Raw genomic sequence first — 15,605 nt, 5'->3', positions numbered from 1 at the left:
GCGCTGGCTCAGCCCGACTCTTCAACCCCTCCAGGGATCCCGGGGACTCCCCCCTGCCCTGGGCAGCCCATTCCAACGCCCAACAGCCCCTTCTGCACAGAAATCCTTCCTCAGAGCCAGCCTGACCCTGCCCTGGGCAGCTTGAGGCCATTCCCTCGGGGCCTGGCGCTGGGGCCTTGGCTCCAGAGACTCATCCCCCCTCTCTGCCCCCTCCTGGCAGGGAGTTGCCGAGGGCCAGGAGGTCTCCCCTCAGCCTCCTCTTCTCCAGACTGAACCCCCCCAGTTCCCCCAGCCGCTCCCCAGCAGACCTGTGCTCCAGACCCTGCCCCAGCTCCGTTGCCCTTCTCTGGCCACGCTCGAGTCATTCAATGGCCTTTTTGGGGTGAGGGGCCCAAAACTGAACCCACTCAGCGAGGGGCGGCCTCCCCAGTGCCCAGCCCAGGGCTCAGATCCCTTCCCTGTCCCTGCTGGCCACGCCAGTGCTGACACCAGCCAGGATGCCGTTGCCCTCCTTGGCCCCCTGGGCACACTCTGGCTCATTCTCACCCCCCAGTCCCTCTCTGACTGGCAATCCAGGCACTACTTTTGAAAATGAAACCCAGGTTGTCTTTAAATCTTGGTCCAACTTCCTAGTGATTCTGAAGTATTTAATATTAGTGATCTGGTTTTGGATTTTAATTTTGGGTAGTCTTGGGAAGATGCACTGCCTCTCAAAGGTGACCTTCTGAATTTGTTTTCTAAAGAACACCCAGGCAAACGCTTTGTTTATTAGAGTTACTTGGTGAAGAAGCAATGAACCCGTTCCAATATCTCATTTACAGCTGAAGTGCAGCATTCAGCTAATTGAATACATGGCTACTGTTAATTATTTTGTTACGGCTAATTGATATTCACTGGGATCATGTTGCTGCGGCCCCATAAATATAATATTACCTTACAGGTTTTTATTTCTGCAGTGAATTCTTTTCTGTTGGCATATTTATATTGTCTCTTGTAGAAATGAATAATTTTTTTTCTTTTTTTTTTTTTTTTCCCCAACTTTGCTGCGTCTGCGTTACTGTACAAATGCCAGGGATAGTAGCTATATGAAAGAAGGGGTTTTTTTTCTCAATTTCTTACTGGCCTACCAAGTCTTCCAGTTACTTTCACAATATAGGGAAACGAAACTTTGGATATATGTATTATTTAGTATTCTTACCGTCTAATAGTTCTACTTTATCAGTGATATGAAAGTTTTGATAGGATCAGGGCAAGAAGCAGCGTGACTATAATTCACCTCTTGGCCCCATATCCTTGGTGCACTAAAATCCAGCTGTTTTGATCACTAATTATCTTGGGAGGCATGGAACCAAAACCAAGAATCAACCCAAAAAACAAAGAAAATTTCCAGGGCAAAAACTTGCATTCAGATGAATATCCTTGAAACAAATGTTCTTTGCATTTCCCCTGCTCGTATTTTCTTTCTTATATATAAAGTTAGTGGTCAGATACTATTAAACAAATACATTTCTCCTTTTTGAATGGTATTTGATCAGCAAGCAAGACACATATGAAAAGAGTTTCAACTCAGCTGGACTTGGAGGAGAGGATGGGTTTCATCTCCTCCATCATTACTGTGCCCTTGACTTGTTGTGTTTTTACACCCTGAAAATTTCTGCTCTTGTGAATCGTCAGTAATGGGGCAGGTGAATTAAGTTGTGGTGCTCTTGCATGGGTTTTATTATATCTTATTGACTTTTCAAAGTCAGTCTTGCTTCTTGGTTTCAGGTCATCGACAGACTCATGTGAAACACTATTGAATTCTAAGAACTAAAACTTAAACTGAGTTCTCAGAAGCATTATGGAACATTAATTTTACGTTTTCTTTGTCACTTGCCTATTTAACTCCACTCACACAGAAGGAATGTTCTTGAGTTTGCACGGCGTCATGAGGTGGTTTGACATAAAATATTCGTGTATGGGTAACTATGATAATGCATTGAAATATTATATTAAGATATTTGGGAGAGGATGGTTTAGGGGAGGCACAACCTGCAATGTTGTTTCACTCCTTCTATAACCACCAGGTCTGGGAGGTCGTACAGGGATTATCTAGAAAAAGCAAAACCATGATCCATACGAAGCATGTTCATTAGGCTGTGGGCTATTGAGTGTAATCAGCTTTGGAAAAACCCGTAATTAGTGAATAAAGGCTGATTTAAGTGGTGGTGGACAGGGCTGTAGCATGTGCTCTGTGGCACTACACTGAAGATGGGGTGGTTGGTAGAGGGGAAGGTTTGCTTCATCCAAGTAGAATTAAAACGTGGCTGTGTGCTGTTTGGATGAGCAGGGTTATTTCTGGTGAAGTCGCATTAAAAAAACCTTTCAGGTAGTTTTCTGCATTTTTCTAGATTGCAGATACACCTGACATGCATGCGGTTTTTTGCATTCTTTCTATTCAACATTATATAGTAAATTAAATTTGACTTTTGTGTTCGTTTTTTTTTTTTACATGCTTCAGGATATAGAAAAAAAGGTAAGTAGTTAAGTAAGGAACAACCAAAAATCCAAAGTTGTTTTTTTTTTTTTAATTCTTTGACTCTTTGCTAAAAAAAAACAAACAAAACTAATCTTGACAAAGAGAATTAAGTCCTGTATCTACTGTATCTATACAAGTATAGCACAGGATGTGGTGTAAGTTTTCTGACATGCTTCTAGGAGTGTGACCTGGAGATACCATCTCCAGAAGTAAGGCTACAACAGTTTGCCATTTCACACGATGCTGCTAAAATAGAAACTTTTTGCAGCTGGCTTTGTAGTACGGTTGAAAATAATGTTCGAGGTAAATGACTAATGTTGAATAGGCAATTGTGGTAATGACCACTGATAGTTAATTATTAGTCACTAACGATATTTTATTATTAAAACATTATGAGCCTGGAGTGAATTTGCACTGATAATTTAGGCATTAAATTCTCCGTAGCTTGTTAAAAATCACTTGTCTATTATTTCCTCGGGAGGTTTTACAGCTTTGTATGTATTCTGTGTGAATGTGTGCTCTTTTAATGTATTCTATAATTCTTAATGAGTCCCCTTAATACTAGATATTGTTACATACTACAGATGAAAAGCCAAAAACATGTCAACTTGCTCAGTAGTGCTGGAAGCAGTGTCTCTTAAATGAATACACAAGTCATATTAGTCATCAAAAGATAGATGTTAAAAATTATTCTGTATTATTTTAAGATACTGGACATGGGAGTGATCCTACAGCAAAGAGTTTCAGCTTGCTTCGTTGAATACTTCAGCTGATCTAGGACTTTCCAGAGGAATGATTACTAATTAAAGGGGACAGCAGAGTTTTAGATGTACTTTTTAGATCTGCTTTTGCAAATATGTAAGCATGTGGTTCTTTCCAAATGTTCATGTGTTTAGAATTAGGCATGTGCTAAATGCATTCCTGAATTGGGGTTTTAAAGAAAAAACAGCTACTCCAAATAAATTCTTTTTAACCACTGCCTACAAATATGTGGATGCAAGTTCAGCTTTTCTCATGTCAATATGTCCTCTTAGTAACAGCTAACAAAGAAAGTTAAATATTCAGGTTCTGCATATATTTTTTAGGTAGGTTGAGCAAGTTACCCTAAGTTCAGAAGTGATCTGCAAAGATAATTAAAAAAAAAAATAAATCTCAGCATGATGTGCTTAGTTCCATCTTCGTGACATTTCTAAATACATTTGGACAAACTGTGGCACAGCTGTTGAGGAGCGAAGGAAAAAACCCAGTACAATAGACAATCTCTTTACATTTTCAATGCAGCAATCATCATCTTTATTAATACACTGTTTGGCAAAAACTAATAGACTGCAGTTCTCAAATCAATCGTTGTATATTCCTTACTGGTACAATTTAGAGTAGATGTTTTGCTTTGCAAGTGAGGCTCTTTCTTCATCCAGTTTTATCTTTCTACTTCTTTTTTTAGGCCAAGCAGCTGGAGGAGAAGGACAGAGAACTGAAGAAGCATGATGCCTACTACAAAGAGCAGCTGGCTCGACTGGAAGAAAGGGTGAGCCTTCTTTCCCTTCTAATGAAGAGTTTTCTGTGGGTTTCTGCTACTGACTTTCTGGTTATGTTTTACTGTTAAACACGATGACTTTTCTAAGGAGATAAAGATTAAAACTGGCCAGAGGGTTTTTTGGTATTAACTGCTACTGTTTCTGGCTTAATATTGACAAGATGGACGCTTTAATGTTGAGAATATTGTTTCCTGTACTAAGTTTTCACATTTGCAGTGAGACTTTTGTCTGACACGGTAATTACGTACGGAGAAATAATCTGAACGAGGTTACTTTTATACCCGCACTGCTGAAAAGCTGGTGTAAATGAAGGAGTATCACCAAATAGTCTTAAAATTGCCCGTGAAGCGTGCAGATAATATACTGAATTTCTTCTTTTGTTGCGGCCCACAGTTGCTTTCGCTGGGTGGAGTTGGTGGTTCCTCCAAAAGCCACTAGTATGTGGAGAGTTTAACGTTAATTGCAAGTTGTTTATGCCACGTTCAAAAAGCACTTCTGTGTCTTTTTTTCACAGTAGACTTGAAACTAAACTGTTCAGAACAGTTTGGTAAGCTGTGTGACATGCTTACAGTGTTTTACCATATTGCTGTTAACATTCTTTTTCTTTATAGGGTATTATTTTATAGGGTGTTAATTTCAAATAATTACTACTGTCATAATTTTCGAGATCCCAGGTTGGTTGTAACCTTCAGTCTGAATACATTTGCCTTCTTTCCCCCTCTGCCTTCTTCCTGAGCCTACCTATTGTTGATTAATTTGGATTTTTTTTTTTTAGTTAGTTGTGAAAACAGCATTAACAAGATATATATTCATTTATGCAGCTTAGCAGGATAGAAGAAAACCCCTTGTTTTTATGGATCAGGAAGAAGAGCATGTTGCATGAATTATCAGTGTGTATAATTGGTCTTAATTAATATTTTAAATAGAGGGCATATCAGATACTGTCTCAGTGTTTTGTCCTGCCTTTTTGAAGATGACATTAATGAAGTCATGTTCTTCGCAATGAAAAATAGTTTGAAAGGATGAGGGTAAATTAGTTTAATGATTGTAAAACTGCATTATTTAAACAGTTAAAAAATTAAGATCCTTCACAAACCCCCCCCACAGAATACCTTCATTATTCTCAAATAACTGGCTGGTGTTAGAGGGAAAATTTTCTGCAGTATTTCATCCAAGCTGGCTTCCTATGGGGTGGTTGTGCCTCTGCTCTTAGTTATTGGCCTTCAATTTTAGCATTGTGGTGCAAGTAGTACTGGAGTAATTCGTGGCAAAGGATGTGTGACAGACTGTGATTCTTTGTTTGAAAGTTTTTGCTTTACCTTTTTAGAGGGCTATGCAGCAAATAGGGTTTTATTCTTAGTGTTGCTAGGTCGCTGATACAGTGCCTTCACTTGCTGCTGTTAATTGAGGCTTCCAGTGAGGAATCGTGCTTTAACAGGCACGTGAGTGAATCCCTTTTGTGTACAAATGAGATGATGAACTATAAGTAAGTGTATTTGAGTACTGCTGAAGTGTTGTCCGCCAAGTGATGGTGACTTAGGTGATCTCTGCCATCTCTCGCTTCCTCTTCTTGGACTTGGAAGTCTCCAGGGCTACAGCGGGCAGTTCTGAATTGACTGGTTTATGCCTTGGGTGATGTTTGCTGTCTTCAGAGTGGAGCTCTCATGATACTAAGGCTTGGCTTTTCATTCTGGCTTTTTATTTGTAAGCTAAGGAACCTTTGCTTTGCCAAATTGCCATCCAGGTTGTTTTCAAAGTACATGTGCATATCTCTTCCACACAAAAAAAAGAGTTGTTGGAGCTCTGAAAAGAGGTGAACTTTGTACTCGAGATCTGTCTTTGAACTTTTTCAGAGATGTGCAGATTACAGAATGAAAACCTGCTGAAGCGGAGAGGTCATGTCTCCTGCAATCCCAGCTTCACTGAGGCTGGTGCCTGCAGCCGTTATTAAGGTCATTTGTGAGATTCTGTATTGGTGATTTTTGAGCAATGGGATGGAAATAGAGCTTTAAGAAAAAAAGGAAGGTCTGGAAAGGCCTAATGTTCTGGAAATTACAGAGCACGGTAATAGGCTGGTTATTTGTTCTTAAACTTGTCCTGATTTCAGTGGAAGGTACACAAAGTCAGAGTATGGGCTGCTCCGCAGCGAGAGGCTCAGGATGGGGGCTGAGGTGGGAGCGGAGTAAGCGGAGCTCGGAGATGTAATGTCAGTATGAAGAAATGTGCCATATGAGTCTGTCACCTGTGACAAAGAATGCTAATTACATTCTCAGATCATTCTTACATCAAATAAGCACACTTTAAAAATACTTCAGTCATGTGTATGTGGTATTTCAGTCTGTTGCATCATTGAGTGTCAGAGCTCATCTGTATGATTAATTGGCTTTTTGATTACTTAGCTTTTTCAATTAGAAGCTTCGTATTTGTGTTCTTCGATGCTGCTGAAAAAACAATGCAGACATTGATAATAAAGGGAGACGACAACAGAACAGATTAGTGTCAGCACAGTGTGCTCCTTATGGAGAAAATTATTATACATATTCAGTGCCAGATGAAGTCTGTCAATTATAAAATATTTCAGCGACTGAGTGAAGATGCTCAACCTTTTCAGGAGATTAATACAGGACAAAATAACTGTGCACCAGTGACAGCTGTGATACTAAAACATAAACAATTCTATTCTCCAGGGCACTATCTGTTCATAAATTTGGTTTATGTGCTAAAAACCTTTTGATACTTTCCAAAAACCCAGCGATTCCCCTAACAGCTGCCAGTGTTTCTAGGTCAAAGATAGCACATAAACTATGAGTTATTACATGCTCCGCAGCAGCAAAGCAAAATGAGATAGGTTAACAAAGGAGTTAAAGAATAACCTTCTCATACTGTATATCTGACTAGGATGTAAAGCTGTTATTTAGGAGTTTGCACACTAAGCTTTGGGGAAGAATTTGTCAGTGTTTTTCGTTGTCTGCTCACAGGCTGATGGTGCTTCTTGGCCACAGCAAAAAAAAACCCAAGAGATCTCAGTATTCAAATCATTGACATACGTATACCCTACGTTGTCTTAATTATTTACGATAATAAGGTGGCGTTAGTGGTATTTTAAACCGTTTGATTTTTTTAAAATTTTAAAATAGCAGAGGAAGAAAAAGGCAAACTAACATCTTGGGCATATTGAGCTTCTTGCTACCTGGAGGAACAATCCTACAGCCTCTTTCTCTCGCACTGCCTCTTGTGTGTATCCTCACACACAATCTCACACGTGGGTCCTGTTGTATCCATCATTGCTCTCTTCAGCTCCTCCACGCCCATCATCCTTCCGTCATGCCACCGGTTTCAATGTCAATGCCAAGCTCCAGTGCCTGTAGACTTCATAAATAACCTTTACATCTCTAATGTCACTGTGATGTGGAGGTTCCAGTCAACAGCAACAGTTGCATCGTCCGCAGAGCAGCTGACACCCCGTCATCTTTCACCCGGTTGCTTTTGCTTTAGGATATTTTTGCTATGAAGGAAACATGACTAGAGCCTCTCCTGCTTCTGCTTATAGTTTTGGCGCCGTACGAACAGACCCAGCGAGGTGTGTCTGTGTGCTTCTGTCACTTTGAGGATGATGCAACTCTCCCTAGTTCAGATTTTCTGCAGCAAATCCGACTGTTTTTATGTTACACTGCTTTATAATACTATTATGCATCATTACGAGAATCATGCCCCTACTCACAGAAGCAGAAGGAAATTAATTTTAATACACTGCTGCATGACACAACTACTTAGTTTATCAGTGTGAATGAGCAAGAGATGTATCCCCCTGTTAATCAGGGTGTTTCTCACTTGAGCTAAGTTTCCATGCTTTTGAGTTTCCTAGAAATACTTTCAGTATGGAGTAGCATGCGTGTGAATATGCACACCGGGTAAGGTAATCAAATTATTCTGTTAGCATTTGGATGTTTCAGCGTTACGTTACGTACTCTACAGCCCTGATATTTCTTTGTTGTCAATTCCATAATTTCTGTGCGTATCCTTGCTGACTTCAGTGGCCTTTGTGCGGGGAGACTCCTGCACCATACGGGGCTTACTGCTAGATCAGAGCCTGAGAACACAGACGTAAGTTCCGCAAATTTGATCCTCTTATCTGCATCCATTTTTTTTCACGACTTAAATTTTGAGGAAGGATTTGCAAATCATAGGTTTGGCACTTAATTTTGGGATTCTACTTACCATGTAGGCTGTCAAGGAGCATTAACCTTAAGGTAAAATGAGCACACAGAGCACAAAGCTGTGAGCTGATGGCACATACTATACCAGGTGTTAAATAGTATTATCCATCCTGCTTGCTACAGTAAATAGGATTTCGCTATTATGATGTGTCAGGTTTTTCAGAGAAATCAAATTTACTAGACACTAAACTGCCATCCTCACTGCTGAGCAGCTTTATTCTGGGATCTTGTGTTCGTACTAATCCTGTTGGCAGGAAATGCTTATACCAATTGTGTGGGGAAATTATAATTTAATGATCTCTTCCTTTTTTCTATTCAAGGCTTAGGATGGACCAACATGCTTTGCAGCGATGGCCCCAGTGCTCAGACAAGGAGATGATATACAGTTCAGCTTCACAGCCAAGTATTGGCTTTTTGTAGGTGTTTATAATGAACATAAGTGCTAAGATGCAAACAATGCGAGTTGCACATTTGTTCAGATGCTTCAGAGTCTTGTTTACCTTTTCAAATCTCAACAACTAAATAATCAGAATCTGTTTGCTGTGTTTGGCGTAAACTGTAGTTTGCAAGATGTAGATAACAGAGAGGGACTATTATAAAGCAGTGTAACTACAAAAATATTTATTCCCTGCAACGTATTCTAGCAGTTTAAAGATTTTTGTTTCTATTTAAGCTATCAGTCTGTTTACTTCCTTTGATCTTGCTTGACTGTATCAGCAGGAGTTTCGTAACCAGCGGATGATTCTCCTCTCACCTCTTGCGTTCAGAAGTTTGTATTTGCTAGAGCAAACATGTTTACTCCCCACACATTTGTACTGCATTCTTTCATGTCTTTCAAAACCAAATAGCAGCGATGTAGGTACAGTGTTTTAAGACTTGAGGCTGAATCCAGCAAAGTAGGAAACGGTTTTGCCTGATGTTACTACGTACCGAGCACTTAGAGGAGACACAGAAAGCTCAGCAAACCTTTTGTCAGTGTTTCCATGAAGAAATGGAATTAGCTTTAGCACAGAGCTGACAGACTTGCTAAGTCACACTCGTCGGTTAAGTGCAATGTGTGGTTTCTTTGGACACATGAAATACCAGTAGGTTTTACCAAATTGTCCATTGCAATACAAAATATCCCGCAAATAGATTTCTGTTCTAAGCATAATGTATGGCAACAGGGATAGTCACTGTGTTCCAAATTTACTTTATATTTTGCATCTTTCTTGCCATGGATGAGTAAAGCAACGTTTTGGTGGCAGCTTTGATGTATACTGCCAACATCTTTTTTGAGAACACGGTCTATAAAGGAATCTCTTGTAACTTCCCCGACTTTCAGAGTTTCTCCAGTGGCTGCTATGGAGATGCTTCATAGTCGTAGAATCATAGAATACCAGGTTGGAAGGGAGCTGAAGGATCATTTAGTTCCAACCACGGGCAGGGCCACCTTCCACCAGCCCAGGTTGCCCAAAGCCCCGTCCAACCTGGCCTTGAACCCTGCCAGGGAGGGGGCAGCCACAGCTTCTCTGGGCAGCCTGTGCCAGGGCCTCACCCCCCTCACAGGAAAGAATTTCTTCTGTAATTATTACTTCATAATTTTGAATTCTAACCAGTCATTATAGCAGCAGTCTCTAACTATCCATGCTTTGAAAGAAAACAGTTCCATCAATCCTAGCCCCTTCTTTTTTTATGAGATGTTAGTGTTTTTTTCTTGTTTCTATATGGCTGGCTGGCTATTTCTCCCTCCCTATATCAAGAATGAAGAAAAAAAAAAAATATATACACACACACACACATATACATGCACACTCCCTGGGTATATCAGGACATTAACTCTATTTCCAAACACTTTTCGGATGGAAGCAATAAAATATATTATGGCTTCCATTTGACAAATTCTACTGTATATCACATCATATCATTGTAATGAATTGTGTTATTTCTGTAAAGTTATTGGTGTCTTTTCTTCTTCAAATGGATATTCAGCTGCGACAGCGGGTTCTTGCAGTTTTCCCCAAATCGGTGCAGCAAGAGACCCGAGAATAAAATCAAGATACATTAATTTCTTTTTTTGTACTTGGGTTGGGAGACTCTTCTATGTCTGAGCTCATAGGCTGCACCAATGAGATAAAAGTAGGAGTTCATCAGAGTTTCCCAGTGCTTTGTATTTCCATACTGCTCATGAAAACCACCCTTTTTAGTACTGACCAGAGCATAATGTTTTTGTCAGTTTAGCATAATAAAGCTGTCAACCCAACCTGTGATCTTGCTTCATGTTGCCAATATTAGAAAATTCCTCTCTTCAAATTTCATTATATTTTGGGGATAGAGCTTTTGTTGAACGCTTCTTGCCTGGCAGGTTGAGATTAGGAAACTTGCTACCAATTACAATATCTGAAACCTCAACCTGATTGACAAAGACAGACTGAGCCGTAGCCTTCTGACTGGAGTGCTGCATTAATGCACTGCCTCCCTATCTTCCTGAGCCACAAGCATTATTCTGAACAACTGGGTTTTAAACCTTGATTTTATTTTTTTTTATGCTCATTATCTTTTATTTACCATTTATGAATAAGTAGCTGTTTGTTATTAAATACACACCTTACCCATATATATATATATATATATATATATATTTATTTTTTTTTTTACCCCTGAGCCCATGAAATATGCATGGTGTTTTCTTCTGAGACATTTTTCCAATAAAAATACTTGTTTCGGTCTCATCTTTCACTATCACATATCCAATCAATAGCAATGCTGAAATGCTGCTTAATAACAAAATAAGGAGTTGTTTCATGCTGAATACTAGGTATCGGTGTTTCTCTAAATGTTTATAGATTATTTTTCCATTCTGTATGCTTGTCTTTATATAAATGGAGACCAAAAAAAGTGCAATAACTAATATTCCAGGCTTTTTTTCCCCTCTGCAGTAAGACGCCTGATAACTTTGAACATGTGACCACAAGTTTTTTTTTTTTTTTTTTTTTTTTTTTAAATTTATCCAGTATGTGCAAAACCATGGCTTGGGATGGTTTTTCATTTTTGGTAGCTTTAATCTGGGGCAAAAGATTAATAATTCCATGTTTTGAATTTGTAAGAATTTGCAGAAGACCTAGGGCTAATGGTATACTGGATGCAAACTAATAGCTTGGAGTCCTGCCACAGTGATGGGTTTATGTGATATTTCAATATGCTGTGCTTTTTGCAGTGCAGTTAGGCGGTTTTTCCCCTTTATTTTATCTCGATTAGCATCCCTCTCTAACCCATCATCATTCTTACAACTCTGGTTTACTACATTTTTCTTGCACCACTGACCAGAACTGACTGATGCTTTCCCTCCACTCTTCCTGCTCTATTTCATTACGGTTTTTGGCCAACGTTGCTGCTTTAAACTCATCCTGAAGTCTCTTTCTCTGCCTGTTGGATGCCTCAGTGTCATTTCACACAGTATTCCGGCACTGACACTTCCTCAGGTGTGGGGGAAGGTGTGTTTATGGGGTGTGGTTGCACTCTCTGCGTTATGCAGGGGTATGCTCAGAGAGGTAGGATAGACTTTGATTGGAGATGAGGATGCTCAAAGCCTCTAAAATTCAAACTCTTAGAGATTTTGGTAGCTAATAGAGGATTTACTGACCCAAGAAACAGGGAAATAATATTTTTCAGGAACTGGCTATTTATATAGTGCTTTGTGTTTATCCAACTATCACGTAGCTTTGAAAAGATGATTTCTTTCAAAAAAAACATTTCTGTTCCTGCAGCTTTTAAGTCCTCACTGCTTGAATTGTATTTTTTTTTTTTTTGCTTAACTTTTCCACAGTTATACAATTGTCACTACTCTGGATCTCAGCGTTTACTGACCTCCTACTGTACTTTAAGAATAGGAATTTATTTACGGTCCCATGATAACTGGTCATCACTAATCATTATTTTTCTCTGAGTGTGTTTCAGATTGCGTTAAAGCCACTTGAATCTTGGTGCTTGTGAAGTCTGAACACATATATGTGCTTTTTCTATGAATAAAAAAATACTGGGGAGGTTGAGCTGTGATGCGAGTAGGAACATATGGGGCAATACTGAAAAAAGGAAGCAGTCGTAAAGCAGTATGTTGGGCAGCTCCTTCGCTCTCCTTCTTCGTTATTCCTGTCTCTGAAATGATGTTGTCAGGAGAGATGGATAGCTCGTTCCCTCTGCCATTGCTTGCCTTGTCTGATGGAAGGACTGGAAATCACAGTGAGCAGGCTGTGGGAGCAGGCATGGCTGTCCCACGGGATGACCGTCCCCCAAAAGCACACGCCGGATCCTAATTAGCCTAAGCAGGTTGTTCATCCAGCATCGCTCCCTTCTATGAATACAAATTAGTGGATGCATGGAGTTAAACATAAACATGTCAGTGCTGCCTAAGTCACCCTTAGTGATTGTGTCTGCTTCTGTTTTCATTTATAGCTTCGGCTGCGCTTTTCCCCTTCCTCTTCTTGAGCAGCAAAGCAGAGTGCCGTGGAAGAGAATTTTTCTAATAGTCAGAATGGAATAAACTGAAGAAATTTGTCATTTGAAAGTTAAAAGGCAGCGTTTATCGCGTTTCATAGGATATAGCAAAATGTTTTAACATATGGGTAGTTAATGAATAGCAGCTTTCATTTCACTCAGGTCTGTTCCCTCCTCCCACCCTCTTTCCTTTACAGAAGTTGAAGTTTGGGAACAAATACTGTACTAAGTTAACACTGCTGAAACAACACTCAGCGAGCTGGTTTGCTTGGATTTCTTTGTTAAGGTAACATATTTAGAAAATACTGCAACTCTAGACTGAACCACCTGAGAATTAAAATACTGAATTTTTATGATACCTTCTAGAGATTTTACTGGCTGTATGTTATTTGGAATAATTCCACAGGAATAATCCTTTAGTCTCTTGCAGTTTCCTGGGAATCTGATATAAATATTCTCCTTAAACGTATTTATCTTTTTAATATATTCATACATTTTTTGAATTGCTAAGTAACTTTACTTCTAGGCAAGCTGATCGTTGGATGTAAAAAAGTGGAATATAGACCAGTCCCTGTTACCACTTGTTTTCTGTTCTCTTGTTGTCCATTGTGCAATTGCATTGAAAGCCAAGAAGTACCTAATTTAAGGATGCTGTCCATTTAAACGACTATAAATGACATTATGTGCATTAAACCATTCTGTGAGTACCCTTTCTCTTAAAAATGATGGCACCAAGTTGAGTGGGAGTGTTGATCTGCTTGAGGGTAGGAAGGCTCTAAGAGGGATCTCTGGAGTGATGAGCTGAGGCCAGTTGTATGAGGTTCAACAGGGCTCAGTGCCGGGTCCTGCCCTTGGGCCACAACAACCCCACGGAACATTACAGGCTTGGGGAGGAGCGGCTGGAGAGCTGCCCGACGAAAGAAGACCTGAGGGTGTTGGTCAACAGCCGGCCGAACAGGAGCCAGAGTGTGCCCAGGGGGCCAAGAAGGCCAATGGCATCCTGGCTGGCCAGCAGGGACAGGGAAGGGATCTGAGCCCTGGGCTGGGCACTGGGGAGGCCGCCCCTCGCTGAGGGGGTTCAGTTCTGGGCCCCTCACCCCAAAAAGGCCATTGAATGACTCGAGCGTGGCCAGAGAAGGGCAACGGAGCTGGGGCAGGGTCTGGAGCACAGGTCTGCTGGGGAGCGGCTGGGGGAACTGGGGGGTTCAGTCTGGAGCAGAGGAGGCTGAGGGGAGACCTCATCGCCCTCTACAGCTCTCTGAAAGGAGGTTGGAGCAAGGTGGGAATCACTCTCTTCTCCCAGGTAACAAGTTATAGGATGAGAGGAAACGGCCTCAAGTTGCACCAGGGGAGGTTTAGATTGGATATTAGGAAAAATTTCTTCCCCAGGAGGGTTGTCAAGCACTGGAACAGGCTGCCCAGGGCAGGGGGGGAGCCCCCATCCCTGGAGGGGTTTAAAAGACGTGTAGATGTGGCGCTTGGGGACGTGAGTTAGTGCTGGGCTTGGCAGTGTGAGGTTAACAGTTGGACTCAGTGTTCATAAAGGCCTTTTCCAACTGAAATGATTCTACAAGAACAGTCCCTTCTCTACCTAAGTTGTAGTTAGTAATTTTTCTCATTATAAAGCAATAATGCTTATGTGAAATGTTGCCATGTTTTTTTTTGTAAATAGTCTTGTAAACCTAAAGGCTGAAATAGCCTTCCCCAAGCACATACCGGCTTCATTTTCACTGCTGTCAGTCTGAGTGATATTTTAATTTTTTTCTGCCCCTAAAAATACTTCAGTCCCGTAACCGATAGATAAATGAGAGAATCCCCAGGAAATGCTGCAGCATGTTTCTATTTGCCAGCACAAGAAATGCAGAAGCTAATAAATGTCCTTTTACATCGAGAGGAGGCGTATAATGAGTAAATGATGGGAAAAGGAATTTGGGAAATAAATGATCAATCCAATCTAAGTCGACAAACAATTTCTTAATAACTTGGCCTTTGATGGGAGAGGGGGCCCTGTTCAGCCCAGAGGAGCTGCTGTACTGCGGCGCTAGGGACGGGCCGCGTACGTCTGGAGCTGATGGATTTTGTGAGGCTGTTTTAGGGTCGCCAAACAATAATAAGCTGCGATTCAGACCCAGCCTATTTCATGTGAGGTTTTGCTGGTTCACCATTTGTGTATGTGGGCATATAGGGAATAGGGACGGCGGATTTCATCCTTGTTTCGGTAGGTTGAGCGCAGAGAATGCTGTTTTTCTGGAAAAACTTTGTGTTCATACCATGCTTGAGGAAATCTGTGCTCTTTATTGTGTCCTGGCATAGGTTTATTTTTCCTCTCATTTTATTGTGCTTTTCATATACAAGAGATCAAGTCCTTCCCATGGGCAGTTGTGTCTAGTGGTGATATTCCTAACACCGGGGAGAGTCCGGCCACAGTAAGAGTTGAACCAAAATCTAAGGATGGGAACCACGTTTTAAACCCACTGCTGAGAGGGGAGGAGAGATGTACCACATTTTTTATATCTTTAATTGTGCGTGTATCTCAGCTTTGGCCAGGCTTTGCCACAAGAGTGGAAGGTTAAGTAAAGGTTTTTTTCTCTATTAAGAATTCAATACAGAACTGCAAAATTCTGTATTTTTCTGTATTCAGTGAAGCTTCTCAGAAACTAAAATACTAGTTGTAAAGGTGGGAGCAGAAACTTAAATTCAAGATGACCAGGAGGAGAGTTTGTAGGAGGAAAACGGGAAAATAAGAGGGGAGAAAGAAAATCAGAATAATGGACTTTGTGACAAACTTAGTGACAACTTCTCTTCAGCCAAGTTTTTGCTTTGAAAAGAGCAAAACCAATTTGTCTTGGGCATTACCCA

At 40.6% G+C, this 15,605-nt stretch overlaps 1 protein-coding gene across 4 annotated transcripts in view; it reads left to right on the top strand.

Moving 5' to 3' along the window:
- The window catches only part of CHCHD3 (coiled-coil-helix-coiled-coil-helix domain containing 3), a 168,708-nt gene that overhangs the window by 105,817 nt on the left and 47,286 nt on the right, over positions 1–15,605 (top strand). For 2 of the 4 annotated variants that reach the window (XM_026868497.1, XM_026868496.1), the window contains exons 5-6: positions 2,501–2,515; positions 3,963–4,046. In XM_026868497.1, the coding sequence (XP_026724298.1) occupies positions 2,501–2,515; positions 3,963–4,046 (99 nt within the window). The remainder of the gene's footprint in view (positions 1–2,500; positions 2,516–3,962; positions 4,047–15,605) is intronic. The other 2 variants (XM_026868499.1, XM_026868498.1) reach the window with 1 other exon arrangement.

This window comes from Athene cunicularia (genome assembly GCF_003259725.1).
Source record: "Athene cunicularia isolate RWA chromosome 1 unlocalized genomic scaffold, athCun1 chr1_part2, whole genome shotgun sequence".
Taxonomy (NCBI): domain Eukaryota; kingdom Metazoa; phylum Chordata; class Aves; order Strigiformes; family Strigidae; genus Athene; species Athene cunicularia.
The sequence above is the reverse complement of the archived record's forward strand: the minus strand, read 5'-3'. Positions and strand labels throughout refer to the sequence as shown.